This window comes from Salvelinus namaycush, chromosome 13 (assembly GCF_016432855.1).
Source record: "Salvelinus namaycush isolate Seneca chromosome 13, SaNama_1.0, whole genome shotgun sequence".
NCBI classification, from domain to species: Eukaryota; Metazoa; Chordata; class Actinopteri; order Salmoniformes; family Salmonidae; genus Salvelinus; species Salvelinus namaycush.
Window position 1 is genome coordinate 29765580 of NC_052319.1, and position 27990 is coordinate 29793569.

Below are 27990 nucleotides of genomic sequence, written 5' to 3' on the forward strand. Positions count from 1 at the left end.
TGACGTTGAGTGTGAGGTTATTTTCCTGACACCACACTCCGAGGGCCCTCACCTCCTCCCTGTAGGCCGTCTCGTCGTTGTTGGTAATCAAGCCTACCACTGTAGTGTTGTCTGCAAACTTGATGATTGACAAACTATAGTTTTGGCAAGTTGGTTAGGACATTTACTTTGTGCATGACACAAGTAATTTTTCCAACAATTGTTTACAGACAGACTATTTCACTTATAATTCACTGCATCACAATTCCAGTGTGTCAGAAGTTTGCATACACTATGTTGACTGTGCCTTTAAACAGCTTGGAAAATTCCAGAAAATGATGTCATGGCTTTAGAAGCTTCTGATAGGCTAATTGACATCATTGGAGTCAATTGGAGGTGTACCTGTGGATGTATTTCAAGGCCTACCTTCAAACTCAGTGCCTCTTTGCTTGACATCATGGGAAAATCAAAAGAAATCAGCCAAGACCTCAGAAAAGAAATTGTAGACCTCCACAAGTCTGGTTCATCTTTGGGAGCAATTTCCAAACGCCTGAAGGTACCACGTTCATCTGTACAAACAATAGTACGCAAGTATTAACATCATGGGACCACGCAGCCGTCATACCGCTCAGGAAGGAGACGTGATCTGTCTCCTAGAGATGAACGTACTTTGGTGCGAAAAGTGCAAATCAATCCCAGAACAACAGCAAAGGACCTTGTGAAGATGCTGGAGGAAACAGGTACAAAAGTATCTATATCCACAGTAAAACGAGTCCTATATCGACATAACCTGAAAGGCCGCTCAGCAAGGAAGAAGCCACTGCTCCAAAACTGCCATAAAAAGCCAGACTACGGTTTGCAACTGCACATGGGGACAAAAATCGCACTTTTTGGAGAAATGTCTTCTTGTCTGATGAAACAAAAATATAACTGTTTGGCTATAATGACCATCATTATATTTGGAACAAAAAGGGGGAGGCTTGCAAGCCGAAGAACACCATCCCAACTGTGAAGCACGGGGGTAGCAGCCTCATGTTGTGGGGGTGCTTTGCTGCAGGAGGGACTGGTGCACTTCACAAAATATATGGCATCATGAGAAAGGAAAATTATGTGGATATATTGAAGCAACATCTCAAGACATCAGTCAGGAAGTTAAAGCTTGGTCGCAAATGGGTCTTCCAAATGGCCAATGACCCCAAGCATACTTCCAAAGTTGTGGCAAAATGGCTTAACCTCTCTTGGGTAGGGGGCAGTATTTTGAAGTTTGGATAACAAACGTGCCCAAAGTAAACTGCCTGTTACTCAGGCCCAGAAGCTAGGATTTGCATATTCATGGTAGTGTTGGATAGAAAACACTCTGAAGTATCTAAAACTGTTAAAATAATGTCTGTGTAATAACATAACTGATATGGCAGGCGAAAACCCGAGGAAAATCCATCCAGGATGTTTTTTTTTTTTTTAAGTGAGTTGTTTTCCATTGAATGCCTATTGACTATGTTATGGGTTAGGGCCCAGATTGCAGTTCCTATGGCTGCCACTAGATGTCAACTGTCTTTAGACATGCTTTCAGGCTTGTATTTTGAAAAACAACGAGTAAAAATACCTTTTGGTCAGTGGACAGGGGAAGTATGCAGAGCTGGAGTGGGCGCATGACCGTGAGCACGTCGTTCGTTGTTTTTCCTTTGTATTGAAAACGCTATTGTCCGGTTGAAATATTATTGATTATTTAGACAATAGACATCCTGAGGATGAATTATAAACATCTTTTGACATGTTTCGACAAACTTTACCGGTGCTATTAGGATGTATTCGTCTGCATGTTTTGACCGCCCTGGAACCAGTCGATTACTGAACAAAACGCGCCAACAAAACAGAGTTTTTGGGACATAAAGAGGGACTTTATCGAACAAAATGAACATTTATTGTGTAACAGAGAGTCTTGTTAGTGCAACCATATGAAGATCATCAAAGGTGATTCATTTTATCGCTATTTCTGACTTTTGTGACTCCTCTACTTGGCTGGAAAATGTTTGTATGCTTTTGTAAGCGGGGCGCTGTCCTCAGATAATCGCATGGTATGCTTTCGCCGTAAAGCCTTTTTGAAATCTGACACAGCGGCTGGATTAACAAGAAGTTAATCTTTAAGCCGATGTATAATACTTGTATATTTTATGAATGTTTATTATGAGTATTTCTGTATTTTGAATTTGGCGCTCTGCAATTTCACTGGATGTTGGCCAGGTGGGACGCTACCGTCCCACCTACCCATAAGAAGTTTTAAGGACAACAAAGTCAAGGTATTGATATTGGCCGTCACAAAGCCCTGACCTCAATCCTATAGACAATTTGTGGGCAGAACTGAAAAAGTGTGTGCGAGCAAGGAGGCCTACAAACCTGACTCGGTTACACCAGCTCTGTCCGGAGGAATGGGCCAAAATTCACCCAATTTATTGTGGGAAGCTTGTGGAAGGCTACCCGACACGTTTGACCCAAGTTAACCAATTTAAAGGCAATGCTACCAAATACTAATTGAGTGTGTGTAAACTTCTGACCCACTGGGAATGTGATGAAAGAAATAAAAGCTGAAATAAATCATTCTCTCTACTATTATTCTGACATTTCACATTCTTAAAATAAAGTTGTGATCCTAACTGACCTAAGACAGGGATTGTCAGGAATTGTGATTGGCTGTATTTGGCTAAGGTGTATGTAACCTTCTGACTTCAACTGTATATGCACATACACAAACAGTTCATTCGGAAAGTACTGACCCCTTGTATTTTTCCACATTTTGTTACATTACAGCCCTATTCTAAAATGGATTAAATCGTTTTTTTGTCCTAATAAATCTACACACAATACCCCATAATGACAAAGCAAAAACAGGTTTTTAGAAATAGAAATATCACATTTACATAAGCATTCAGACCCTTTACTCAGTACTTTGTTGTAGCGCTTTTGGCAGTGATTACAGCCTCGAGTCTTCTTGGGTATGACGCTACAAGCTTGGCACACCTGCATTTGGGGAGTTTCTCCCATTCTTCTCTGCAGATCCTCTCAAGCTCTGTCAGGTTGGATGGGGAACATCGCTGCACAGCTGTTTTCAGGCCTCTCCAGAGATGTTTGATCGGGTTCAAGTCCGGGCTCTGGCTGGGCCACTCAATGACATTCAGAGACTTGTTCCAAAGCCACTCCTGCGTTGTCTTGGCTGTGTGCTTAGGGTCGTTGTCCTGTTGGAAGGTGAACATTTGCCCCAGTCTGAGGTTCTGAGCTCTCTGGAGCTGTCACACCCTGATCTGTTTCACCTGTCTTTGTGATTGTCTCCACCCCCCTCCAGATGTCACCCATCTTCCCCATTATCTCCTGTGTATTTATACTGGTGTTCTCTGTTTGTCTGTTGCTAGTTCGTCTTGTTTGTCAAGTCAACCAGCGTTTTGTGTCTCAGCTCCTGCTTTTTTCAGTCTCTCTTTTTCTCGCCCTCCTGGTTTTGACCCTTGCCTGTCCTGACTCTGAGCACGCATGCCTGACCACTCTGCCTGCCGTCCGGTACCGTTACGTCACCTCTGGTTTACTGACCCCTGCCTGCCTTGACCTGTCTATTGCCTGCCCCTGTTGGATGATTAAACCATTGTTAATTCGACGTTGTCTGCATCTGGGTCTGACCTTCATACCTGATAGTACGAACTGGCCATGACTGACCAAGCAGACCCGGGCCAGCTGCGCAACGCCATCTCCTCCCAAGGAGCCTCAATTGGTAGGCACGAGGAATTGCTTCGTGGTCTTATGGAGGGGGTCCAAACATGGCTGAGCGCAATGACCGGGCGTTGGACATGCTGCTGGAGCAATTCCGCGTGTTTTCTGGGGGGCAGCCTGCCACGGTGGTAACCCCACCACCCTTCAGTAACTCGGCAGTTAGCAGCGCCGTCCCACTGGCCACTCCACCTTCCCGGGAGCCCTGGTTACCTCCCCCGGAAACGCTTTAATGGAGAGCCGAGCACCTGTCAGGCATTTTTAGCTCAGTGTGCCCTCATTTTCGAGCTTCAGCCCTCCTCCTTCCCCTCGGATCACTCCAAGATAGCCTACCTCATCACGCTGATGTCTGGGAGGGCTCTCACCTGGGCTACCGCCGTATGGGAACAACAGCCGGCCATGTGAGTGAGTCTGGAGGGGTTTGTGGGAGAGGTGAGGAAGGTTTTTGATGCCCCGTTCTCCGGGAGAGAAGCTGCCAGGAAGCTAATCCAGCTCCGGCAGGACACCCGCAGAGTGGTCGACTATGCGGTGGCTTTCCGCACGTTGGCAGTGGAGAGTGCGTGGAACCAGGAAGCACTGTTCGACATGACGTCTTGGAGAAGGTTAAGGACGAGCTTGCAGCTTGGGAGTTACCCACGGATCTTGACTCCTTCCTCGCTTTGACCATCTGCATCGATGGGCGATTGTGGGAATGACGGATGGAGAGGAAATTCAATTTCGCTTGCACGTCCAGGGATTCCACCTCGCCTCCGAGTCATCCCGGAAGTCCCAGACGGTTCCGTTGCCAAGAGCACCCGAGGTTACCCGACCTTCCTTGGGAGTCACCGAAGACGGCAGAGGCGCTGATTCCCGAGCCTATACAACTAGGCAGAGCTGGGCTGTCGCCAGCGGAACAGTAACACAGGATCAACACAAGGAGCTGTCTGTATTGGGGGCTTTTGGTCATTTTGTGTCCTCTTGCCCGGTAAAAGACCAGGCTCACCGGTAGGAGCAAGTACTCTGGTGGGCCATATGGAGAACTTTTCTGCTTCCCTTACTCGCACCCCTTCCCGTCAGTTCGTGGTGAAGGCCGATGCTTCGGATGTCGGAGTGGGGGCTGTTCTGCCCCAACGTTCTGCCCTGGACCTTAAGCTGCATCCCCGCGCCTTCTTTTCCCACCGCCTCAATGACACGGAGAGGAACTAAGATGTGGGGAATCGGGAGCTTCTCGCGGTGAAGATGGTGTTGGAGGAATGGAGGCACTGGCTGGAAGGGGCGGAACATCCGTTCATTGTGTGGACCGACCACAAAAACCTGGAGTATCTCCGCACCACCAAGCACCAGGCAAGCGAGATGGGCCCTGCTGTTTTCCCAGGTTCAACCTTTCCCTCCTACCAGCTGGGGTCCAAGAACGTCAAGCCGGATGCCCTGTCTCGCTGCTATAACCCCACGGTTACCACCCCTGAGCCCGAGACCATCCTGGCAACGGCACTCTGCTGGGGTATAGGGAAATTGGTCCGGGAGGCGCAGCGGTCCCAGCCGAACCCTGGGGGTGGCCCAGATAACAGGATGTTTGTGCCTTACACTGTCCGCTCTGCGGTCCTGGAGTGAGCTCTTTCCTCCAGGCTTGCCTGTCACCCGGGCTCTTGTCGGACCCTGGCCTTCGTGCGACAACTGTTTTTGTGGCCTACTATGGTTCCGGATGTTGCCGTGTTTGTCGCCACCTGCACGGTCTGCGCACAGAACAAGACTCCTCGGCATTCTCCGGCTGGTCTTCTCATACCACTGCCTGTCCCTCACCGTCTCTGGTCCCATATATCCCTTGATTTCGTCACGAGTCTCCCCCCGTCTGCAGGCAACACTGTCATCCTGACAGTGGTCGACTGATTTTCCAAAGCCGCCCACTTCATTCCTCTCCCCAAACTACCCTCGGCCAAGGAGACGGCCCAGCTTATGGTACAGCACGTCTTTCAGATCCACGGACTCCCGGTGGACATGGTTTCCAACCGGGTTCCACAGTTCTCGTCCCGGATCTGGAACGCGTTCTGCACGCTCATTTGGTCGTCCGCCAGCCTGTCCCCCTGGATTCCACCCCCAGTCCAAAGGCCAGCCGGAGCGAGCCAACAAGGACTTAGAGACGACGCTTCGCTACCTTACCACCTGGAGTCAGCAACTGGTATGGGTTGAGTACGCTAGCACCACCCTTCCTTGCTCTGCCACAGGTCTCTCGCCCTTGGAGTGTTCCTTGGGATATCAGCCTCTGCTCTTCCTCGAGCAAGAGGAGGAAGTCAGCAATCCCTCTGCCCAGATATTCATCCGTCGCTGTCGCCGTACCTGGCAGAGAGCCCAGGCCTCTCTGTTGAAGACCACTTCCAGGTATAAGCGACAAGCGGATCGCCACCGGACCACCGGACCCCTGCTCCATGCTATCGGATTGGGCAGAGGGTATGGCTCTCCACCCGGGACTTGCCCCTCCGGGTGGAGTCCCGTAAACTTTCCCACTGTTTCATCAGCCCGTTCCCCATCTCTAGAGTCATTAGCCCCACTGCTGTTCATCTTTTGTTACCCCATACCCTCCGTATTCACCCTACTTTCCATGTGTCTAGGATTAAGCCCGTGTCTCACAGCCCTTTGTTTTCTGTTTCCAGGCCCACCCCTCCATGTGTCATCGATGGCCATCCAGCATACACGGTGAAACGCCTCCTGAGTGTTGGATCACGAGGGGTTTCCCGTACCTGGTTGGCTGGGAGGGTTATGGCCCGGTGGAGAGGTGCTGGGTCCCCGCTAGAGACATCCTGGACCCAGCCCTCATCGCCAACTTCCACCGCGGGCACCCCGGTCAACCAGGTATGCGCCGAGGCAGATGTTGTCTGCATCTGGGTCTTACCTTCATACCTGATAGGAACAGGTTTTTATCAAGGAACTCTCTGTACTTTGTTCCATGAATTTTCCCTCGATCCTCTCCCAGTCCGTGCCGCTGAAGAAAATCCCCACAGCATGAGGCTGCCACCACCATTCTTCACCGTAGGGATGGTGCTAAGTTTCTTCCAGACGTGATGCTTGGCATTCAGGCCAAAGAGTTCAATCTTGGTTTCATCAGACCAGAGAATCATGTTTCTCATGGTCTGAGAGTCCTTTAGGGGCCTTTTGGCAAACTCCAAACGGGCTGTCATGTGCCTTTTACTGAGGAGTGGCTGTCCTTCTGGAAGGTTCTCCCATCTCCACAGAGGAACTCTGAAGTTCACTCTGAGTGACCATCGGGTTCTTGGACACCTCCTGACCAAGGCCCTTTTTAATTTTTAATTTATTTCACCTTTATTTAACCAGGTAGGCTAGTTGAGAACAAGTTCTCATTTACAACTGCGACCTGGCCAAGATAAAGCAAAGCAGTGTGACAAACAACAACACAGAGTTACACATGGAATAAACAAACATACAGTCAATAACACAATAGAAAAAGTATATATACAGTGTGTGCAAATGAGGTAAGATAAGGGAGGTAAAGCAAAAAAAGGCCATAGTGGAGAAATAATTACAATTTAGCAATTAAACACTGGATTGATGGATGTGCAGAATATGAATGTGCAAGTAGAGATACTGGGGTGCAAAGGAGCAAAATAAATAAATAACAGTATGGGGATGAGGTAGTTGGATGGGCTATTTACAGATGAGCTATGTACACGTGCAGTGATCTGCTTTGACAGCTGGTGCTTAAAGTTAGTGAGGGAGATATGAGTCTCCAGCTTCAGTTTTGCAATTCGTTCCAGTCATTGGCAGCAGAGAACTGGAAGAAAAGGCAGCCAAATGAGGAATTGGCTTTGGGGGTGACCAGTGAAATATACCTGCTGGAGCACGTGCTACGGGTGGGTGCTGCTATGGTGACCAGTGAGCTGAGATAAGGCGGGGCTTTACCTAGCAAAGACTTATAGATGACCTGGAGCCAGTGGGGTTGGCGACGAGTATGAAGCGAGGGGCAGCCAATGAGAGTATACAGATCGCAGTGGTGGGTAGTATATGGGGCTTTGGTGACTAAATGGATGGCACTGTGATAGACTGCATCCAATTTGCTGAGTAGAGTGTTGGAGGCTATTTTGTAAATAACATCGCCGAAGTCAATGATCGGTAGGATAGTCAGTTTTACGAGGGTGTGTTTGGCAACATGAGTGAAGGATGCTTTGTTGCGAAATAGGAAGCTTTTGGAAATAGGAAGCGATTGTTTAGTTTGGCCGGGCAGCCAGCTCCAGGAAGAGTCTTGGTGGTTCCAAATTTCTTCCATTTAAGAATGATGGAGGCCACTGTGTTCTTCGGGACCTTCAATGCTGCAGAAATGTTTTGGTACCCTTCCTCAGATCTGTGCCTCGACACAATCCTGTCTCGGAGCTCTACGGACAATTCCTTCGACCTCATCGCTTGGTTTTTGCTCTGATATGCACTGTCAACTGTGGGACCTTATATAGACAGGTGTGTGTCTTTCCAAATCATGTCCAATCAATTGTGTATGTTGTGTAGTAAGCTGTTAATAGCCCATGTGCCTCACCCTAATAATTTGGTCTATTTTCACCTCTTAATTTCACCTACTGTTCTGACTTGGTGGTGCACATGTAGCCTACAACCTGTTTTTGAGAAATGTAATCAGTTAATATTGTAAGAGCTTTCATTGTCTGCTTAAATGCCCCCTTTATTTATCCTACGGTTCTGATTTGGTGTACAGGGAGAACACTGTAAGAACGGCCCATGTTCTGAATTCTGTCGCTGTACATTTAAAAAGTTCTGAACAAATAGTTGTAATGACTACGTCCATCCTAGCTCGCTCATTAATGTCTTAATCGAAATTAAGGATCGCCTCTTATCCACGTGTCGTCCCCTTATGCCATAGTTTGTACATTTCAATTGTCAGTAGAAACCATATTTGTTTAAGCAAGTCAGCCATATCAGCTATGTTTTTTTTAAAGGCAGTAAATGAGGCTGAATGAACTGTTTCGCTGCCAGACAAGGCTCTGCTGATAGCCAGGTGTAGCAGTGGTAAGGTGTTGGGACTGCTGTTGGGACTCTGCTGTTGGGACAGCTTTATGAAGGTCCTAACAGTTTGTGGGCACCGTTTGTCACCGTTATAGTGTAATTAATGTATTGTTTAGTGTTGTGTTGTGGCTTTGCTGGCATGCATCCCACATTTTTGTTTTGTTTGCCCCACCAAGATTAACATTCTTAAATTGCCACTGGACAGAACACTGAGCCAATCACAGCACTAGAGAACATTACCAACACCTACGCTCCGCACACTGGGAACTGGGAATCGTCACAGACACCGGGAATCTTCACTTTCAACTGATCTTCCTCAACATTTAATGCCACCTACGTTATCACTCCTTTCAACGGTATCCAGCTCTGGAGAGCAAAACAAGTCACATTTCTTGTCCCCAATTGCGTGATCTGGAGCACCCGCTCCCTCTGGGCTGAAGAAACACAATAAATCATCACTAGTCCACTCCTAGTTACCTTCACCAACTCAACAGTTCCCAACCTCTTCTCTACCCAACCACCACATATGGATCAGCCAAAATTCAAGGATCCATTCTCTCCACAAATTGTACTTCCACTAGGCCAGAATCATCCTCGGACCAAGGCCCGACCTCGGCGGTTCTCACTGCAGGAACTTCATCCACTCTCTAGTCAGGTTCCATCTCTGAGCTACTGGAACACGTATCCCTCTTTTTGCAACCTTCCTCTACACACTGCTTCCCTCTACACTCAACTTCTTCTCAACAGTTATCACTGCACCTGCCACTGCATCTAATTCATCCTCACTCTCCATTTCCTCAAGTTCTACCAAAAGTTCTGTAAAATCCCTCATTCCATATTCCCTCAACCATTTCCAGTTTCTTTTTTTTCCTTTTCCATTATCTTCTCCTTCACCAGATCTTTCAGAAGGCCTGTGTAATCCCGAACTCCATGTTTATTCATAATATGCTCCACTTTCTTCCTTATCCGCCATCTTCTCCAAATCGCTCCCGTTCTCCAAACATTTCTCCCTGGACAACCTCTCCAACGCCATCCGCCATATGGGAACATTCCTTCGAGTGAGCTCCAGATTTATACCTGGTAAGACTAACTATCTCCAGGGCTGTATTCATTCAGCCAATTCTGTTGCAAAACATTTCTTAAGCAAGCAGAACGAAACAGAGGGACCTACCTAATGTCCAATAGAAACTAATTTTAGTTGCAACTGTTTGGCGGAATGAATACACTCCATCTGTACAGAATAGACACTAGAAAAGGTCAGTCAGAATACCTTAAATTACATTCAGAATCTGTCCCTCCCTTGTATGCTTATGAAACTGTATTTCATTTAATTCAGGTTGGACGCCACACTGAAAGTCTTGTGAAAGGTCTAACCCTGAAGCAAAATAACAGAGCATATTTTGGCTTGCTATAGTCTACACAGACCCTAAAACGACAAGGTTACAGGTAATTGATGATTGTCATTCAGAGCTGCCCTGTAATATCAATGAACAGCCAGAGACAACACTGTAAATATTGTTACTATTGATTTGTTTCAGGTTGAAGGATATAGGCAACGCACTGTCCAGATGGAAGGGTCCAGATGATGCCATGACCTTGATTTCAGATTGGAGACTACCTGGACATCACCGTCACCCCTCCTAACAGAGCACCCTTCTCCTGGGAGACGAGACCCTATTGATACCAGAAGGCCTGCCTGGGGTTCAACATGTCCCCCAATTGCATAGAAGTAGGAGATCAGTGCTATTTTATTTACTGACGTTTTTTTAAATCATCAAATTGTTATGTAGAAATGAACCATACTACCATGTCTTTCTTTGGGATTTTTTGTAGTTTGTGTATGCATTTTATAATGCTCAACTGTCTCACTTGTTATAATTGATTGCTATATTGTTAAAAAGATCACTCAATCCTGAACTAAGCCATCATGTTCATAATTATGTATTTATTAGTGAGATTACATACAGACCAATTATACACATAGAAAACTACGAAAATGCTAAATGGACTGAGTATTCATGCATTGTGAGCAGAAGGACCTACACAATTAAAAAGACCAAGACAAAACATATGTACAGTTCTCAAAGATGAAAATAAAATAATGAATCCATTTTGGGCCTATTCTAGCCTGAGTACCAGTCTGTTTCGCTAACATTTCACTCCTTGTACTCTGTCATATGCCAATGTTTAGCATGACAGGAGTGGCAAGGAGTGAATGATAGCTAAACAGACTGGCACCCAGGCCTATTAAGGGGAGTCAATACATAGGACCTCACTCAGTAGTGTTGAGCCCTTTGGGAGGTTTAAGAAGGTAGGGAATGTCATTGTACTTCAGATCAGGTACGTGTCTTTGACAGGACCTTGTACATGGCGCTGGTTCCTACTCCCTGCACATGCTCCAGCCTCTTTAACTCAGTCAGACACAGGAAGTACATGGGGGCCTTGGTGCCCACCCCCGTGATCCTCTTCAGCTCCTCCATCAGAAACCATGCATGGCCCGCATCACCACCTGAAGGAGGAGCAACAGCGTCACAATAAGATGAATTTCAGAAGGACAGTCACTTAAGTTCCTGAGAGTGGCATGGAATGCATGAAAAAAAGATTAAAAGGGCATCCTGAGAGGGCATAGTTGTGTGTCTCCACTTGAGATATGAAAACATAATTTCAGTGAGTTAAGTTTTAATGGTTTACAAAAGCAGTAAGCCGTGACTGACTGTGGCCTCGCTCCTCTTTGGCACCGTTGATCTTCTGAATGGCCTGGTTGAGGCTGGACAGAGGAATCTGTCTCAGGTAGCTTGGAAGACTCAGGAACTCCCTCTCTGACACCACAGCCAGACTCTGAGTCCTGGAGGAACGACACAGAGAGAGCAGAGGTATGACTAGTAATTTCAAGTCAAGTAATCTATTGATTTTGGGGACAGTTTAGCTTTTGAAGATACGCTAATAATAACCATATTCTACATTCTTTGTTGACACCGTAAGATTTGACCTGTTCTCTTTCCCTGTTGCAGTGTGGAGGGTTGAAGGCTTGAGGTGTGGCTGAACTACTGCTGTGGGGAGCTTCTTGCTCTGGGAAATGAGCTGCAAGATGAAAGACAAACCCATCAGAACCAGTCAGCACAGTAGTTATAATCACAACGCTATCTAAAAGTTCCAAACACTCACACTTAGTAGTACAGACAAAGCATTTTTCTCCACTGTCTGTGGACAGAGAAGGCACAGTTCCAATATCTACTCCATACTCTGAATCCCACAAGTCTCCAGTCCACTCACCTTAAAGATGTCCTGTGTGACAGAGCTTAGGTCCGGCATCTCAGGAGTGGATGGCTCGGGGTAGTCCCCTCTGACCCGTGGGGTCCCCAGGTTGAATGTCTGGGTGGGACCATCCTGATCCAGGACAGAGAGAGGGGGCTCTCCTGACCCCATAGTCTGCTCTCCACTGGTTCCACCACCACCCCTCTACAGTCAGGGAGATGGGAGACAGTGAGGCAAAATATATGCACTCAAACTTAACTATACCAACATCCTCAGCAACAGGGGGAAAGTAAACACCCAAGGTCCTTTATAGTGGTTTCAGCTTACATAGGGTAGAGAGCTGCTCAGAAAGGACTCTAGGCTTGGCATCTCTGGTGTAAGTTTTTCCTCTGTACATCCAATGATTGATATCTCTGACACATTATATGACCAGGCTTGATTGGAGCCTCTATTGGAGGTTGGAAGTTCTGAGTGATCTTGGTCTTCATCTGCCTGTGTGTTTCTCTCACCCTGTAACAACATGACAGTTACTCACTATATTTGAGTGCAATTTGTAGTTTATGGTCTATGGTCCATATGCCTCCATAAATAGATAAATGCATAAACAAACAGACACGTTGACCAACTGACAGTAACATACACCTTTCTGGTGCTAAGGAGTCTGTTGATGTATGGTGTCTCAAATGCTGGGACCTCAGGGGTGGCTTGGTGGTTGCCAAGGCAACAGGGGGACTCTGGGTCAATCTCTCCCCGCAGAGGAGGGGACAGAGCGTGTCGCTGAGACTTTGTGATCTTCAGACCTGGGGTGCAAAACACAGGCGGCTCGGGGGACTCCATGGTAGCCAGGCTGTACATCATGGAGTTTGATGGTGGGGTGGAGAGGACATGTGCCGGTCTCTGTGACATTGCTCCCAAGCCCAAGGACACTGCTGAGCTGTTAACAAAACAGCACCATCATAATACTAAGAGCACAGGACATTCTACTTAAGAAGGCTGACTTATTAATTTTTGTAGGAACTTGGGTGAAACTTTGGAAGCTGTTAACCAGCCAAGTAGTGGATTTGAGAGTCAATCAGAGCCAGACAGAACAGTATTATACTACACACCTGAGAGGTTTTGTGGGCTTCTTGCGCTGCAGGTCCATGGTGAAGTCATTGTTGAGACACACAGTGTGTTCCGTGAGGCCAAAGTCGACCATGCGGGGGGTCAAGAGGTCGTCATCTTCATCCATACGCAAGGTGCACTTGGGCGTTTTGGGCATGGGCGGCTGCATGGCTAGGACTAGAGACGGCAGAGGGAGAGGCATGGGGGCCTCAGCGCTGGAAAACACTGTGCCACCCAACACCCTCTTCAGGTGGATCTCCGACAGGCCGAAGTCAGAGAGCTGGGGGGTGCGCAAGGGGTCAATGAAGGGCGGAGGGGGCATCTTCAGAGGGGTCACTGAGGTGAGGTATCCCTCTTCTTCTTCCTGGTCCTCCTCTCCTCCCTCGGTCTCATCCTCGTCCTCTTTCTCTGAAGCTTCTGCCTCCCGGCCGTTCGACTCTGTGGGAGAGAGACAAGATATCTAGATAAACCAACAGGTCAGGAGGAGAACATTCAGATAGAAATGGGCAATTCCACAGTAACAGATTGATGCTGACTCAGATTTTACACATTAAAATGTCAAACAAAGACCAGTGATTGCAAAGTTAAAAACCATACAACTCTACGCATAAGGACTAATTTGTGCCGTCATTCTGTTACCAAACTTTGCATCTGCACTGTTCAAGTAAATATGTTTATGTCAAATTTTCTGTGGAAATTGTTACAAGTCCTTGTGCATAGAACAGCCTCAATTCGTCAGGCATGGACTACAACGTGTCGAAAGCGTTCCACAGGGATGCTGGCCCATGTTGACTCCAATGCTTCCCACAGTTGTGTCAAGTTGGCTGGATGTTCTTTGGGTGGTGGATCATTCTTGATACACGCGGGAAACTGGTTGAGCGTGAAAAACCCACTAGCGTTGCAGTTCTTGACACACTCAAACCGGCGCGCCTTGCACCTATTATCACCCCGTTTAAAGGCACTTAAATATTTTGTCTTGCCCATCCACCCTCTGAATGGCACACATACACAATCCATGGGTCAGTTGTCTCAAGGCTTAAAAATCCTTTGTTAACATCTCTTCCCCTTCATCTACACTGATTGAAGTGGATTTAACAAGTGACATCAATAAGGAATCATAGCTTCAACCTGGTTAGTCTATGTCATAGAAAGAGCAGGTGTCCTTAATGTTTTGTACACTGAGTGCATATCAAGTAAACCAAACCAAATACTGAATGATTGACATACTACGTGAAGTGTTAAATAGAGATACTTTCCTACCTGACTGTTTCTGTGTGCTCTTAGGCGCTCTGTAGCCATATTTTTCATAGTGTCTCCTCAGTCTCTGGATGTCCTCTGTGGTCCTCTGCTTCAGCACCATACACGTCTTTATAAAGCTCCTCACATCATTCTCCCCTGCCTGCTGGCGCACCAGCTGCTCCTTCACCTGGCCCTAGGCATGCAAAACAAGCCAGTTATGTAAATATCTGTATACTAATGAATCACATAGCTATATAAGCTACACAGCGCTGTTCAAACAGCTCAGGAGGTGTTAAATTGACAGTCACCTTGAGTCCCCTGACCTCGGAGTGCAGCTCTTGCAGAACTTGCACCGCACCCTCAGTGCTATGATCTGAAACACAATTTTACAGTATACAGGAATACACTAGTCACTGGTGGTTCATTGACTGACTAGACACGTTAGCCGAAATAAAATTTGAGTGGAAGTCTGTTTCATAACGTTACCTTCATCGTCGTAGTTCTGGTGTGCCTGTTGAAGACTGGCAGTTTCGGTCTCCAAATTCACGGCTAGGTTTCGCAACTTAGTGAAAAAACGTGCCGACGAGTCCATTTGTTTGCAGATATGTTTCTAAAAGTAGTATTATCTTGAACGGCAATTTAATCAATTTTCGCTGTCTGTTTAAATTCATACAAGTTGAAACAGGAATATTTTTCAAATTTGGCGCCACATCCGGAATCTAACGGAAGTAGGTTTATTCAGGGCTCTCAAGACCAAAGAAGAGAAAGCATCTCGAGCTAAATGCAATTCTGCCACCTGCCGTCCTTGACGACTTCGATATATACAGTATCTTTTTTTAACGATATGGTCAAGAGATAATTTTAGAATAATTGTGTGGTGGACTCACAAAATAATCAATAAGCAAACTTCAAAGCCAAGAGTTTGTAATACACTTCCAAATTAACATTTGTAACATCCATGAGTAACACTTTTTCTATACCTCTTTAAATTTACATTAGACTCACTTCCTTTGCTTATTTATTTTTTACATTTTTTATTTCACCTTTATTTAACCAGGTAGGCTAGTTGAAAACAAGTTCTCATTTACAACTGCGAACTGGCCAAGATAAAGCAAAGCAGTCCGACACAAACAACAACACAGAGTTACACATGGAATAAACAAACATACAGTCAATAACACAATAGAAAAAGTATATATACAGTGTGTGCAAATGAGGTAAGATAAGGGAGGTAAAGCAAAAAAAGGCCATAGTGGAGAAATAATTACAATTTAGCAATTAAACACTGGATTGATGGATGTGCAGAATATGAATGTGCAAGTAGAGATACTGGGGTGTACAGTCAATAACACAATAGAAAAAAAGAAAGTCTATATACAGTGTGTGCAAATGGCGTGAGGAGGTAAGGCAATAAATAGGCCATAGTAGCAAGTAATTACAATTTAGAAAATTAACACTGGAGTGATAGATGTGCAGATGATGATGTGCAAGTAGAAATACTGGTGTGCAAAAGGGCAGAAAAGTAAATAAAAACAATATGGGGATGAGTGCAGAGGAAGGTTAGAGCTGGGAGGTGGAGGGACCTTATCAGATCCCTGATTATGCTGGAGAGTGTATAAATACTTAGGAAACAGTGAAGGTCACTACAGACATGCACTAAGAAACATTCTGACAGATGAGTAATGCAGACCATGAAGACCCTTGTGGAGGGCATCTGTACCTACCTGGGTGGCAGTGCCTTAGCCAACGAGACAGACCTGGCCATGAAGAACCTGGACTACATAGACCAGGAGCTGGGTGCTGTAGGGCAGGGCCTTCTGACTGGCCAAGAGGTCCATCTCCTGGAGGACGAACTGGCCGTGGTCTACTACCAGTTGGGCGTGGCCGTCAGGGCACAGCAGGAGTTCACCAAGCGGGAGACAGAGGTGTCCTCCAGTACATCCTGGAGCACCGGCTGGAGAGGCAGTTGACGATGCTCCACAGCAGGCTCAACCGCTGGGAGATGAGGGAGTTCTGTGTCCAGGTCAGTGGGGGTCAGGGCGTGGTCAGCCATCACACAATGTCCAACAGGCAACAGTTATCATTATGTTCAACTCTCAATATCTCTATCCATTGAATGTGTAAATCATTTGCACACAGTGTATGGAGTTCAACAAAATTAGACATGAAGTTCAAAGAACAAAATTGTTTGCCTGGGAGCCATGCTTTATCCAACTGTCAGACTAAAATAGTTTGTAAAATAGACATGAAGTTAATGATTTTCTAGCCTGGTCCCAAATATGTTTGTTCTCTTGCCAACTCCATTGCTGTCATTGTCAAGCTAAACATTTTTGGCATGATAGCACAAACAGACTGGTACTCAGGCTAATGATTTTAACCCTAAATGTTTTACACTAAAATAGTTACAGGTTGTGTTGTTATTCAAAATATATAGCGATAATTGTAATGCAGTTGCATATCCAAAGCTCACCCCTATCTCGTCCAACACTTGGTACGTCACACCGCAAAATTAGGTCAGATGTCTGTTTGCATTCCTCTCCTAGCGAGCAGAAAATGTGTGTAGAGAGAAAACCTTATTTCACCTTGGTAAAAATACAACCACATCTGTTATGTTAACCTTGGATAACTTATCAGGCACAAACATAGCAGCAAAATGTATGATGTATGATACTGATTAAATACCTGCTATTTTGGGCACTCTATGATCTTGAAGAATCATCCCAGCCACTGCTGTTGCAGCAGATTTTTCAAATCATAAATAGCTCTGTGCTATGCTTCTCCAAATGCTGATTCTACAAAATGCAGTCTGTTCAGTATAGTAGAGCACCAATCATCCAAGTGGGCCAACACTCTACCATTTTTTGAATCTACTGAACACGAGTCATATAGTCACAGCATAGAACATGGGTTTTGTTCTATCAGCCTCTCTTCCCTTTCCTTGCAGGTGAACTTTGTCCTGGGCACGGGTCTGCTGTGCCTCTTCACCCAGGCCTTGCTGACAGGCCGAGACCAGGCCCTGCTGATGAAGACCTGGTCTGATCGCATTGGCGCCCTCTACGGGAAGGTGAAGACTACTAGGGGGCGCTGTTCGGGCTACTTCCTGCAGCAGGCGGAGAAGGATGTGCGTCAGCAGCTGCAGGAGGTCATGCAGAGGCGTTCAGCCCCCGAGGAGGCAGCAGCCGGCATCTTTAAGATCCTGGAGAAGAACTACGACTGGCTGCGCTGGGCTGTCATGGTGCACTCTGCCGTGGGGCCCTTGGATGAGGACGGGGGCAGGTCCGGGGGACCACTCTACAGCCCAATCACTTCCTGTCCGTGTTGTCTGAGGCACCCTGCTACCGTGACATGCCCAGCTTGCTGGATAAGAGCCGCATCCACCAGCTGATCGTGGACCTGAAAGTGAAAGATCCCCAACCTGCCTCCAGAGGTGTACGCCTCTATCGAGGAAGACCCGGGGAAGGCCCGACGGTACATGGCCTCTCGCATGCTGAAGAAGCTGCGGGAGGGGCTGTGCTCCGCGGTGGACATCCACGTGGTGCCAGACAATATGGAGATGAAGTGTAACTTCCCCCAAGCATCCTACTACCTGTACGGGTACAAACACAGGCTGGCCTCGGGCACCGTGTGTGTGTTTGGATAAGAGAAACGGTGTCTGGCTAGGCCTGCGGGCTGAGGCTCAGCTGCTGCAGTGCTACATCTGCTGAGGCTGGACACACATGAATGCACTACTTTAAAAAAACTCCAGATGTTCACAGTCAACTGAAACCATGCTTTCCTCTTTATTTCTGCTGTTTCATACCGGTAGTTTCATAACTGAATTGCCCTTCTATTATGTAATTGACATTTCTTCACGATAAAGGAAATTAGAAAAACAAAAAACAGTTCTAATAATATTTCTTCACAATAAATACATTTTCAAAAACCCCAAAAATATTTTAATCATTACATGTCCTGAAATACACTCTTAGTTAAAACAACAATATCATATACTGTTTTGGATCCACCCAGAGAGGATCTAGAGTATAACTATTAGTAATCCAGACTAAGGGTTGTATGATGCACAGTTGAACAAATAAATAACAATGAAATCTTTATATATATATAAAGTATAATACAATTTTAGACCAGTCTACACCAATACCAAGTCTGAGCTACACAATACATAAGTGGTCACAAATCCTGGTCATGGAGAGCTCCAGGCTGCGCAGGACTAAAACACCTAGTTCTACTAACAGAATCAGATGTGTTAGTGCTGGGCTGGAACATAAGCCTGCACATCCTGTACCTCTCCAGAACCAGGCTTAGTGACCACTACTGTTGATAAATGGCCGCACTGTACTAGAGATGTAGCACATATTCCTTGTCCTGCTGTGAAAACTTTTCCATGTCTCTCCTGATATCAGGGAAGCCCTGTAGAACCATCTGGAAGCGTTCTGAGGACAGGGAGAAGAGCTGGCAGGTGGTCAGAGCTTGAACCGTGACCAAACGCTTTCCTTTGGTCATGAGGCAGGTCTCTGTAAACCAGTACAGCATAGAACAACACAATTTAAATTTATTACACAGCATATCAGCTAAGCCCACTGTTCCTTGTTATATCCTGCATAGTCCCAAGAGATGAAATCAGCAAAACAATGTAGAACAGGAGAATAAGAATAACAAGTGTGGGGGGTTGGGTCTTTTTCAATTATGTAAGAAAACGGATGGGGGATGAGGTTTGACAATCAGAATTTCTAGATTACCCAATCTCTTGTGTGATGAAGAGAATGATAGTCTGAACAAATGAATGAAGGAATAAATGAATGATGCTGGATTGAGCTACTCGGATCTGAGCCTGACCTCCAAAGTAGTCTCCGTCAGCCAGTTCCTGCGAGAAGGAGTCTGTCTCCACCAGGACCTGGCCATGCTCGATGAAGAACATGCGGTCTCCGGGCGCGTTCTGTTGGAAGATGACATCATCCTCCTGGAAGACTTCATGCTGAAACTGGAGGAGAACTGTGTTCAGGAAGTTGACGTCTCGGTTCTGGAACATGGGTACGTTGTTCAGCAGGCTCAAACACATCACTGTCAGAATCTCCTGTATCACACACACAGAGCTTTTTTTCAGATCGTTTCATAATAAAGTTCCACAAATAGAACTTTGACAAACAGAAGTTCCACAAATAGACAGGCAGGTCCCACTACTAAACAAAGGTGTGTTAACCAAAGGAAACCATAGGTAAGTAGAATGTAGTTACGTACTTCATGTAGTTATGTACTTATACTTATAGTGGTACATTTGTGTAACTATTGTATAAGGTCTGTGTAATGTACAGTAGAACCTAAATTGTATAGAATAAAATAGAATAGAATATGATTGATTCAAGTACCTCTCTCAAAGCTGAGGAGACTGAAATTAGAAAGTTCTTTTCGTCAAACCATCTCCCCCCATAGCGGGCCCCGTAGTACTTCTGGATTCGAAGACGAAGGTCGTTAGGAAGCTTCAAGAAGGTCATGTAGTCGTCTAGATGATTCATCTGGGGATTATCAGACGTGGTGGACTTTGAATGACATGCCATTACAATCAAAAGTGACATATCAATAGAGTTCCTTGCTTATGTGATCGAGTTTGAAGCCGAGTCGTCGGTGTTAAAGCCAAGGCTTTACATTTCCACTATACGTAGTATACCTTATCTTTGTAGGCTTTTGCTGCTTGGTCTACGTTGGTTATGATGGCAGCAGCGTTGGCCACCAGTACAGTGTACATTAGAGCCCCAGACAGCATACTGGTCATGACCACCCACAGCTCCACCTCATCTAGGGAGCAAAACACCCGGTACACACATAAATACAGTGTAATACTTGGCTATTGAACTCCGGGCACTACAGTCTTGGAATAGCACGGGTCTAATATACTGTATGAGTATATATGAAAGACATGCTCTATTGTGCCAACAGAATATCAACAGGTTATCAGCAGTCCTTACTTGTTGGTGACTCGTTGGAGCCATAGGAAATTTGGATCATATGAGAGAGAGCACGAAACACTCCAAAGGAATACTTCTCACCGACCGTGGCATTCTGGAAAATATTACATTGTTTATATAGGGTGAACTAACCCTTTAAATGTAGCCAAACCCTTACACGTCTCAGTATGTGTGGGGCTTACCATCAGCTTCTCTTGTCTGACCCAGCAGTCAGAAGGGAACTCCTCCAGCATCGGGACAAAGTACTGGATACAGCCGTTCCAGTGGCACAGCAGAAACATCATCATAAACAAAGACAGTATGCGGAAGAACAGCTGAACATACTCCAAGTTGGCATTTGAAACCTATGGAGAAAGAAACAAAGGCACTCAATTAAAATGATGGAAATAAAAATGAACTAATTGGACTGCAAAGATAATCTAGAAGTAATGTGTACACCAATCAAAAGTTATTCTCCTGTCCTTCTTTGTATTCATTTTTAGCCAAATGTATTTGTAGTACGAGGTTTGACTTTGTGGTATTTTCAGCATTGGGAGATGGTAGCATAACAGAATTTACCTTTTCTACTTCATTGAAGAAGCGGACAAGCCTGGAGACTCTGAGGAGCCTGACAAGGCTGATGATTCGGACAAACATGAGGATCCGCACCATTCTACTGGCTTTGGAACCTGAGGTGGAGGTGTCACTGTGGGATTGTAACTCCTGTCACAATAGAAATACAGAAATAAACAAATATTTTTTAAATGTATTGATCTTACAATAGACTGGAACTACTGTATAACAGCGTGATGCTGGATGTATCATAATTTATCATTACCGCGATTAATAGTATGTAGCCAATTGGGAATGCTGCAATCACATCTGGTATGAACCAACTCTTTAGGTAAATCACACGGATCTTTTTGATATCCAGTATAGCCACCTACGGAATTGAAAAACAGACAGTAGATTTTCAGTTGATTGTTATTAGTGCTTGGCAGCATTCCTCAGACAAATGAATGAATACTTCAACAATGCAACTGAAGCTAAATGTTTGGGGATTCTGGCCAAAATGAAAGGAGACAGTGATGCCATCCAGAATGTACGTCAGAAGCTACTAATAGAGAAGTGCATTAATATAAACTTGACAGGGTCGTCAATTGGCCAAACTTTCACATTAATATTTTACACCAGTTTGGAATGAAATTGAAACAGAATAAGACACAACCTGGTGCTTGATCAGCCTCCTTACATGCATATTTCCTTCTTATGAAATAAAAAGGGTCCACAGTCATGTTTCATCATGTTTCATCATCTGTGCACAGTGCAATTCAGAACATATTTACTAAGCATCTTGCTCCCCAGTAAAGTTTGCGCCTGTTATTTTCATATGAGAATATAACACAAAAGCAAACCTAATCTATATAAATAGTTATCTCTGAATCGTTATCTTAAAAAAAAAAAAAAATCGCTCTCGCAAATAACAGCTGCAGGTTTAGCACATGGGCCAGGGTTTCAATTAATCTGTCCCTTTACATGCACTGGAACGAATACAGAAAGGGCAGATTGGGTTTGCATGCTCGTGGAAAGGGATTATACAACTATCGCAGATTGGGTCTGGTCTGAAAATAGAGTAAAGTCAGCGCCTCATTACCTCACTGTCCTCAGAGATGATACCCATGCGAAAATTCAGAGCCACATCCATCAGAAACAGAGTGTCTGAGAAGACATTGAAACCTTCCCAGCCCACTCCACTGTACCCGTCTAAGAAAGCTATCTCCATGGGGATCCCAATCAAATTCAGGAATGTGATGGCAACCATACACATGATGTAGTAACTCCTACAAGACACAATAACAAAGGGTATGTACATGATTAAAGTCATGCACACACGCATTTCTTAGAATCACTGTTAGAAACACCCTTTAGTGTTTTCTTTGGCATATACCTAAGCTCTTTGCTGTTTTTGCTAACTTTGCTGTGTTGTTCTTTGACAGACAAAAATGCCAAGACCTCCCTTAGGTCTAACTTTGTTGTGTTGTTCTAGGACAGACAAAATGCCAAGGCAGCACAAACAGTAGCTGGAGAAGAATACCTTATGGGGCTGAATGGGTGGATGACCCAGACTCCACTCTGCAGCTGGCGTATACATTCCTTCTCCACAGCTATCTCGCTGCCGTACACAGATAGAGACTGCCTGTTCAGCTGAGGCAGAAAGACAGCTCTCCAACCACAGGTGCTGGCTGTGCGTCTGCCGACAGGGGCTTGGGAGTTCTCCATGCCAGAAGCAGCACACGGTTATTCTGTTCAGCTGACTGCGCTGGCCATCCTTCTCTGGGCTGCTGAAGAGTAGAGTCTAACTTTGCTCTAAACTGATCTGTCTTTTTGGTCACAGGGTAATTTTCCATCACAGCTCCTGTGGACGGGGCTTATTGAGTCGTGTGGTGGGAGGAGAGCGGCTGCCAGACTTTCCTCTCCCTCTCTCTCTCTCTCTCTCCCCCTCATCCTTTCTCTCTCTCTCCCTCCCGGCTCATCAACTATTCAGTATCTCCGCTTCATGCAAGCATGAATCAAGCCCAGTCAAAAGACAAGGCTGGATCACATTAATACTGAATACAATGGGTGGTTTTGAATATCACAATTATTGTCATCTGAACTACACAACTAGCAGGGCACAGGGTGAGGTTTAGTAATGGTAACAGTAGACTATTGAATAATTAAAATATTAATTTAACCAGGACAATTATAGGCTAACAACTTTCTTGTTTTTTGTTGGTTTTGGTATTTTAACATATTTTGTGCACACCTACTAATCTGGGATGCTATCTCATGGGATCTGTGTATGTCTGTATATTATATTACAATGCCATTTCTTCTGACTAAGCTCCCAGTAAATGCTTGATGAGTGTCAGATGGGGTCACAGTGTTGTCAGAAATGAAAGCTTACTAGTGTAACCGGTAAAAGGAATTAACTCCTGCCAATCCGATTTAAGTAAAGGTCACACAAGACAAAATTACACTCATTCCAAATAACATGGTCGATATCAATCGACTGGCCTAATGTATTTTTATGCATTCTATTTTTGATGCAACCTGAGTGCCACAGGATTTTGGTGGCACCTTAATAGGGGAGGACTGGCTCGTGGTAATGGCTGGTGCGTAATCGGTGGAATGGTATCAAATACATCAAACACATGGTTTCCATGTGTTTGATGCCATTCCCTTACTCTGTTCCAGACATTATTATGAGCCGTCCTCCCCTCAGCAGCCTCCACTGCTGAGTACATCAAAAATTAATTTCAAGACATGCCACATCCAAAGTTACACTGCATTTTCTCGTGTTGGTTTGCCTTTATGAAAATGTTATTTTAGTATACAAGAAGAATGTTGGATTTTTTTTACATGCAGTCTTGTTTTAATCTTCCATAACAATATGAATGGATATAGCATTTTCTTCTTCAAATTGTTTTTATTATATTGTCAAAAAAATTATAAATGTAAGAAATGAATCCACAGTTTACAATATACCCGCATCTGTTCATTTTATTTACAAAAAATGTGTAACATTGTTTGGTTCTACATTGTTTTTTAAACTAAGTGTTAGTGAATGGTGTTGTGCGAGGCCCCTTCACTCAGTTATCTCCTCAGTTCTCACTCTGCATATCTTTAGGTTTGGATTCACTCTGTTGTTGTGCCTCTGAAAAGAAGAAAGGTATATATTCTTTGAATGAAGAGTGAGTATTACATTTGTTGAGACATAAAGCAGCAGAAGAGGGGCTTTAATGAAGACAAAATGTTCTCACTCTTTAGGTCCTCCTGGCGCTATTGGGCAGTCATCTCCAGATCTTTCCTGACGTTAGGGAAGGCCTGTAGGACCTGCTGGAAGCTGTCTGCGTGCAGGGATAAGAGCTGGCAGATGGTCATAGCTCGCACTGTTGCCAAACGCTTCCTTTGGTCAGGAGGCAGATCTTTGTGGGACAGAGACGGACAAAGCAGTGAGTCGCTGCCGTCAGACCAGTCTGACTCACATTTCAAAGCAGCTGTACCAACTTTAGTCCTGGAGAGCTACAGTGTGCAGGCTTTTGTTCCAGCCCTGGTTCAGCTAATCATGGTCTTCCTCTATGAAGAAAATTTAACTCTAGAGACAGACACACATGGCCAGGGATCTTTTTCCCAGCCCACCTCCAAAGTAGTCTCCTTCAATAAGCTCCTTCTGGAAGAAGTCGGTCTTCACCAGGAACTGGCGGTGCTCGATGAAGAACATGCGGTCTCTGGACGTGTTCTGCCTGATGATGATGTCAGCCTCCTGGAAGACCTCGAACTGCAGCTGGGTGAGAACGGCGTTCAGGAAGTTGACATCTCGGTTCTTCAACATGAGCGTGTTGTTCATCAAGGCTGCACACATCACTGTCAGGATCTCCTGGATAACACAAAACAACAAGAAAAGCCAATTAGCTTTACAACGTCACAATGACTTTCCATCGTTATTTAAAGGCTCTGTGCAGTCAAAATTCAGTTTTTCTGTGTTTTGTATTATATTGTACAACAGCTGATTATTATTTAATTTTTTAAAATCAGTGTTATTCCCTGATATCTGCTGGTTGAAAATACAATCTACACAGGACCTTCTAATCAGCATGTTTGCATGGGCAGGAGTTTTGGCACCAGGTGGTAAATTGGTTAACAGACCAATAACAAAGAGTGTTCCAAAACTCTCTGGCAATAACAGCTAGTTTTCAGTTTTCTCTCCCCACTGAGAACACTCCCAGTCAGTCCTAGCAAAATTATTTATTGATAAAACTATTTTTGTAAATTTTAATGGGAAACTATTACAGTAAGATACTTAATTATTACCCAGAAATTATTTTATACTTATATACAGTACCATTCAAAAGTTTGTACACACCTACTCATTCCAGGGTTTTTCTTTATTTTTACTATTTTCTACATTGTAGAATAATAGTGAAGATATCAAAACTATGAAATAACACATATGGAATCATGTAGTAACCAAAAAAGTGTTAAACAAATCAAAATATATTTTATATTTGAGATTCTTCAAAGTAGCCACCCTTTGCCTTGATGACAGCTTTGCACACTCTTGGCATTCTCTCAACCAGCTTCATGAGGTAGTCAACTGGAATGCATTTCAATTAACAGGTGTGCCTTGTTAAAAGTTAATTTGTGGACAATCAGTTGTGTTGTGACAAGGTAGGGGTGGGTAACAGAAGATACCCCTATTTGGTAAAAGACCAAGTCCATATTATGACAAGAACAGTTCAAATAAGCAAAGAGAAACAACAGTCCATCATTACTTTAAGACAAAAACCATCAAGCGCTATGATGGAACTGGTTCTCATGAGGACTGCCACAGGAAAGGAAGACCCAGAGTTACGTCTGCTGCAGAGGACAAGTTCATTAGAGTTACCAGCCTCAGAAATTGCAGCCCAAATAAACGCATCACAGAGTTCAAGTAACAGACACATCCGAACATCAACTGTTCAGAGGAGACTACGTGAATGAGGCCTTCATGGTCGAATTGCTGCAAAGAAACCACTACTAAAGGACACCAATAATAAGAAGAGACTTGCTTGGGCCAAGAAACATGAGCAATGGACATTAGACCGGTGGAAATCTGTCCTTTGCTCTGATGAGTTCAAATTTGAGATTTTTGGTTCCAACCGCCGTGTCTTTGTGAGACGTAGAGTAGGTGAACGTATGATCTCCACATGTGTGGTTCCCACTGTGAAGCATGGAGGAGGAGGTATGATGGTGTGGGGTTGCTTTGCTGGTGACACTGTCAGTGATTTATTTAGAATTCAAGGCACACTTAACCAGCATGGCTACCACATCATTCTGCAGCAATACGCCATGCCATCTGGTTTGCGCTTAGTTGGACTATCATTTGTTTTTCAACAGGAAAATGACCCAACACACCTCCAGGCTGTGTAAGGGCTATTTGACCAAGAAGGAGAGTGATGGAGTGCTGCATCAGATGACCTGGCTTCCACAATCACCCGACCTCAACCCAGTTGAGATGGTTTGGGATGAGTTGGACCTTAGAGTGAAGGAAAAGCAGCCAGTGCCGGAACTCCGTTAAATTTTAAAAATTGTACCTTCATTTAACTAGGCAAGTCAGTTATGAACAAATTCTTAGTTTCATTGACAGCCTAGGAACAGTGGGTTAACTGCCTTTTTCAGGGGCGGAACGACAGATTTTTACCTTGTCAGTTCGTGGATTCGATCTTGCAACCTTTCGGTTACAAGTCCAATGACTAGGCTACCTGCCGCCCCTTCAAGACTGTTGGAAAAGCATTCCAGGTGAAACTGGTTGAGAGAATGCCAAGAGTGTGCAAAGCTGTCATCAAGGCAAAGGGTGGCTATTTGAAGAATCTCAAATATATTTTGATTTGTTTAACACTTTTTTTGGTTACTACATGATTACATATGTGTTATTTCATAGTTTTGATGTCTTCACTATTATTCTCAATGTAGAAAATAGTAAAAATAAAGAAAAACCCTGGAATGAGTAGGTGTGTCCAAAACTTGTGACTGGTACTGTATAGACATACTGTACACCTTTACCTCTTTCAAAGACTTGGACACCAAATAGCGTGTCCTTCTCGTCAAACCATTTCCCTCCATGTAGTAGTGATGCGAAGCCTCAGTGCCTTGGGAAGCTTTCTGTAGGACAGGTAGTCTTTCAGATGATTCACCTGTGAAATACTGCATATGATAGGACATGACAACAACCCTTGATAAATCCATTGAAATCATTGTTCTGTCCACGCCTCGTTTTACACTATTTCCTCAGTGAACACAATGTCCTTGAAGGCCTTTGCAGAGGCATCTACGTGTGTAATCATGGCAGCAGCGTTGGCTACCAGTAAGGTGTACACACACACACACACACACACACACACACACACACACACACACACACACACACACACACACACACACACACACACACACACACACACACACACACACACACACACACACACACACACACACGCGCGCGCGCCTTGTTCGACATTGCAGCCGATAGTGCAGGCAACTGCCAACTGACTGATCTACAAATCACCTTGCACCGTAAATAACTACTCATTTTTATTTGTAGATCATATTATTTGTCTCATATTATTTGTCATACCCGTGGTATGATATGTTTTGTCATACCCGCCTGATATAACACGTCTGTCAGCCAATCGGGATTCAGGGCTCGAACCACCCAGTTTATAATAGAGTCATAATACCTAGCAGTCAAACAGGGAAATGGTTCGAATCATTTTTCCACCTTTCATTTTTCCCAAAGGGGATTTTAGAAACACTTCAAATAAGGGCTGTGTAGGCTTACCCTGCCATGATGTTTTGATAACCGCGTAAATCTCTCTAGGACGAGGTGACTTTTATCAATATATTCAGCTGTATTTACCCCCCCAATAATTATGCTATTTAGCTGCTAATGTGGCTATCATAAAGAACTCCAAATACCATGGTGATCTGGACGAGACTGCTGAAGCGTCGTAAAGGTTAGAATCTCTGGATTAACAATCTAATGTTAGCTAAATGTAATAATTAATAAATTGGCAAAATGTCTTTAAATTGACAATTCTGTTAACTGTCTTATGCCAGTTTTAAATTGACACAATACCTGTTTAGCAAAGGTTTCAGCTAGAGATGACATGCAGGAGCTTGGAGCTTGCAGGGATTTGTAGTC

At 44.7% G+C, this 27990-nt stretch overlaps 3 protein-coding genes and 2 long non-coding RNA genes across 5 annotated transcripts; all 5 read right to left on the bottom strand.

The window, feature by feature from the left end:
* Nucleotides 1-10659: 10659 nt before the first annotated feature.
* On the bottom strand, nucleotides 10660-15355 carry ska3 (spindle and kinetochore associated complex subunit 3). The gene is made up of 10 exons (XM_039006435.1): nucleotides 14812-15355; nucleotides 14634-14698; nucleotides 14347-14518; nucleotides 13089-13524; nucleotides 12625-12916; nucleotides 12310-12492; nucleotides 12001-12186; nucleotides 11717-11808; nucleotides 11442-11572; nucleotides 10660-11236 (listed from the first exon to the last, which is right to left on the bottom strand). Exons 1-10 carry the CDS (start codon nucleotides 14915-14917, stop codon nucleotides 11064-11066), a joined length of 1836 nt encoding a protein of 611 aa, XP_038862363.1. The 5' UTR covers nucleotides 14918-15355; the 3' UTR covers nucleotides 10660-11063.
* A 768-nt stretch (nucleotides 15356-16123) lies between these two features.
* LOC120057982 lies at nucleotides 16124-17252 on the bottom strand. The gene is made up of 3 exons (XR_005477977.1): nucleotides 17008-17252; nucleotides 16796-16864; nucleotides 16124-16338 (listed from the first exon to the last, which is right to left on the bottom strand). It is a non-coding gene; the product is annotated as an uncharacterized LOC120057982 (long non-coding RNA).
* A 910-nt stretch (nucleotides 17253-18162) lies between these two features.
* Nucleotides 18163-20366, bottom strand: LOC120057954 (potassium/sodium hyperpolarization-activated cyclic nucleotide-gated channel 1-like). Its single transcript, XM_039006436.1, has 4 exons — nucleotides 20289-20366; nucleotides 19692-20118; nucleotides 19162-19399; nucleotides 18163-18839 (listed from the first exon to the last, which is right to left on the bottom strand). Exons 2-4 carry the CDS (start codon nucleotides 19896-19898, stop codon nucleotides 18664-18666), a joined length of 621 nt encoding a protein of 206 aa, XP_038862364.1. The 5' UTR covers nucleotides 19899-20118; nucleotides 20289-20366; the 3' UTR covers nucleotides 18163-18663.
* A 111-nt stretch (nucleotides 20367-20477) lies between these two features.
* LOC120057955 lies at nucleotides 20478-21202 on the bottom strand. Its single transcript, XR_005477976.1, has 3 exons — nucleotides 21106-21202; nucleotides 20847-20990; nucleotides 20478-20632 (listed from the first exon to the last, which is right to left on the bottom strand). It is a non-coding gene; the product is annotated as an uncharacterized LOC120057955 (long non-coding RNA).
* Nucleotides 21203-23771: 2569 nt separating this feature from the next.
* On the bottom strand, nucleotides 23772-27118 carry LOC120057956 (potassium/sodium hyperpolarization-activated cyclic nucleotide-gated channel 2-like). Its single transcript, XM_039006437.1, has 4 exons — nucleotides 26853-27118; nucleotides 24450-24687; nucleotides 24071-24235; nucleotides 23772-23964 (listed from the first exon to the last, which is right to left on the bottom strand). Exons 1-3 carry the CDS (start codon nucleotides 27042-27044, stop codon nucleotides 24090-24092), a joined length of 576 nt encoding a protein of 191 aa, XP_038862365.1. The 5' UTR covers nucleotides 27045-27118; the 3' UTR covers nucleotides 23772-23964; nucleotides 24071-24089.
* Between the last annotated feature and the right edge of the window lie 872 nt (nucleotides 27119-27990).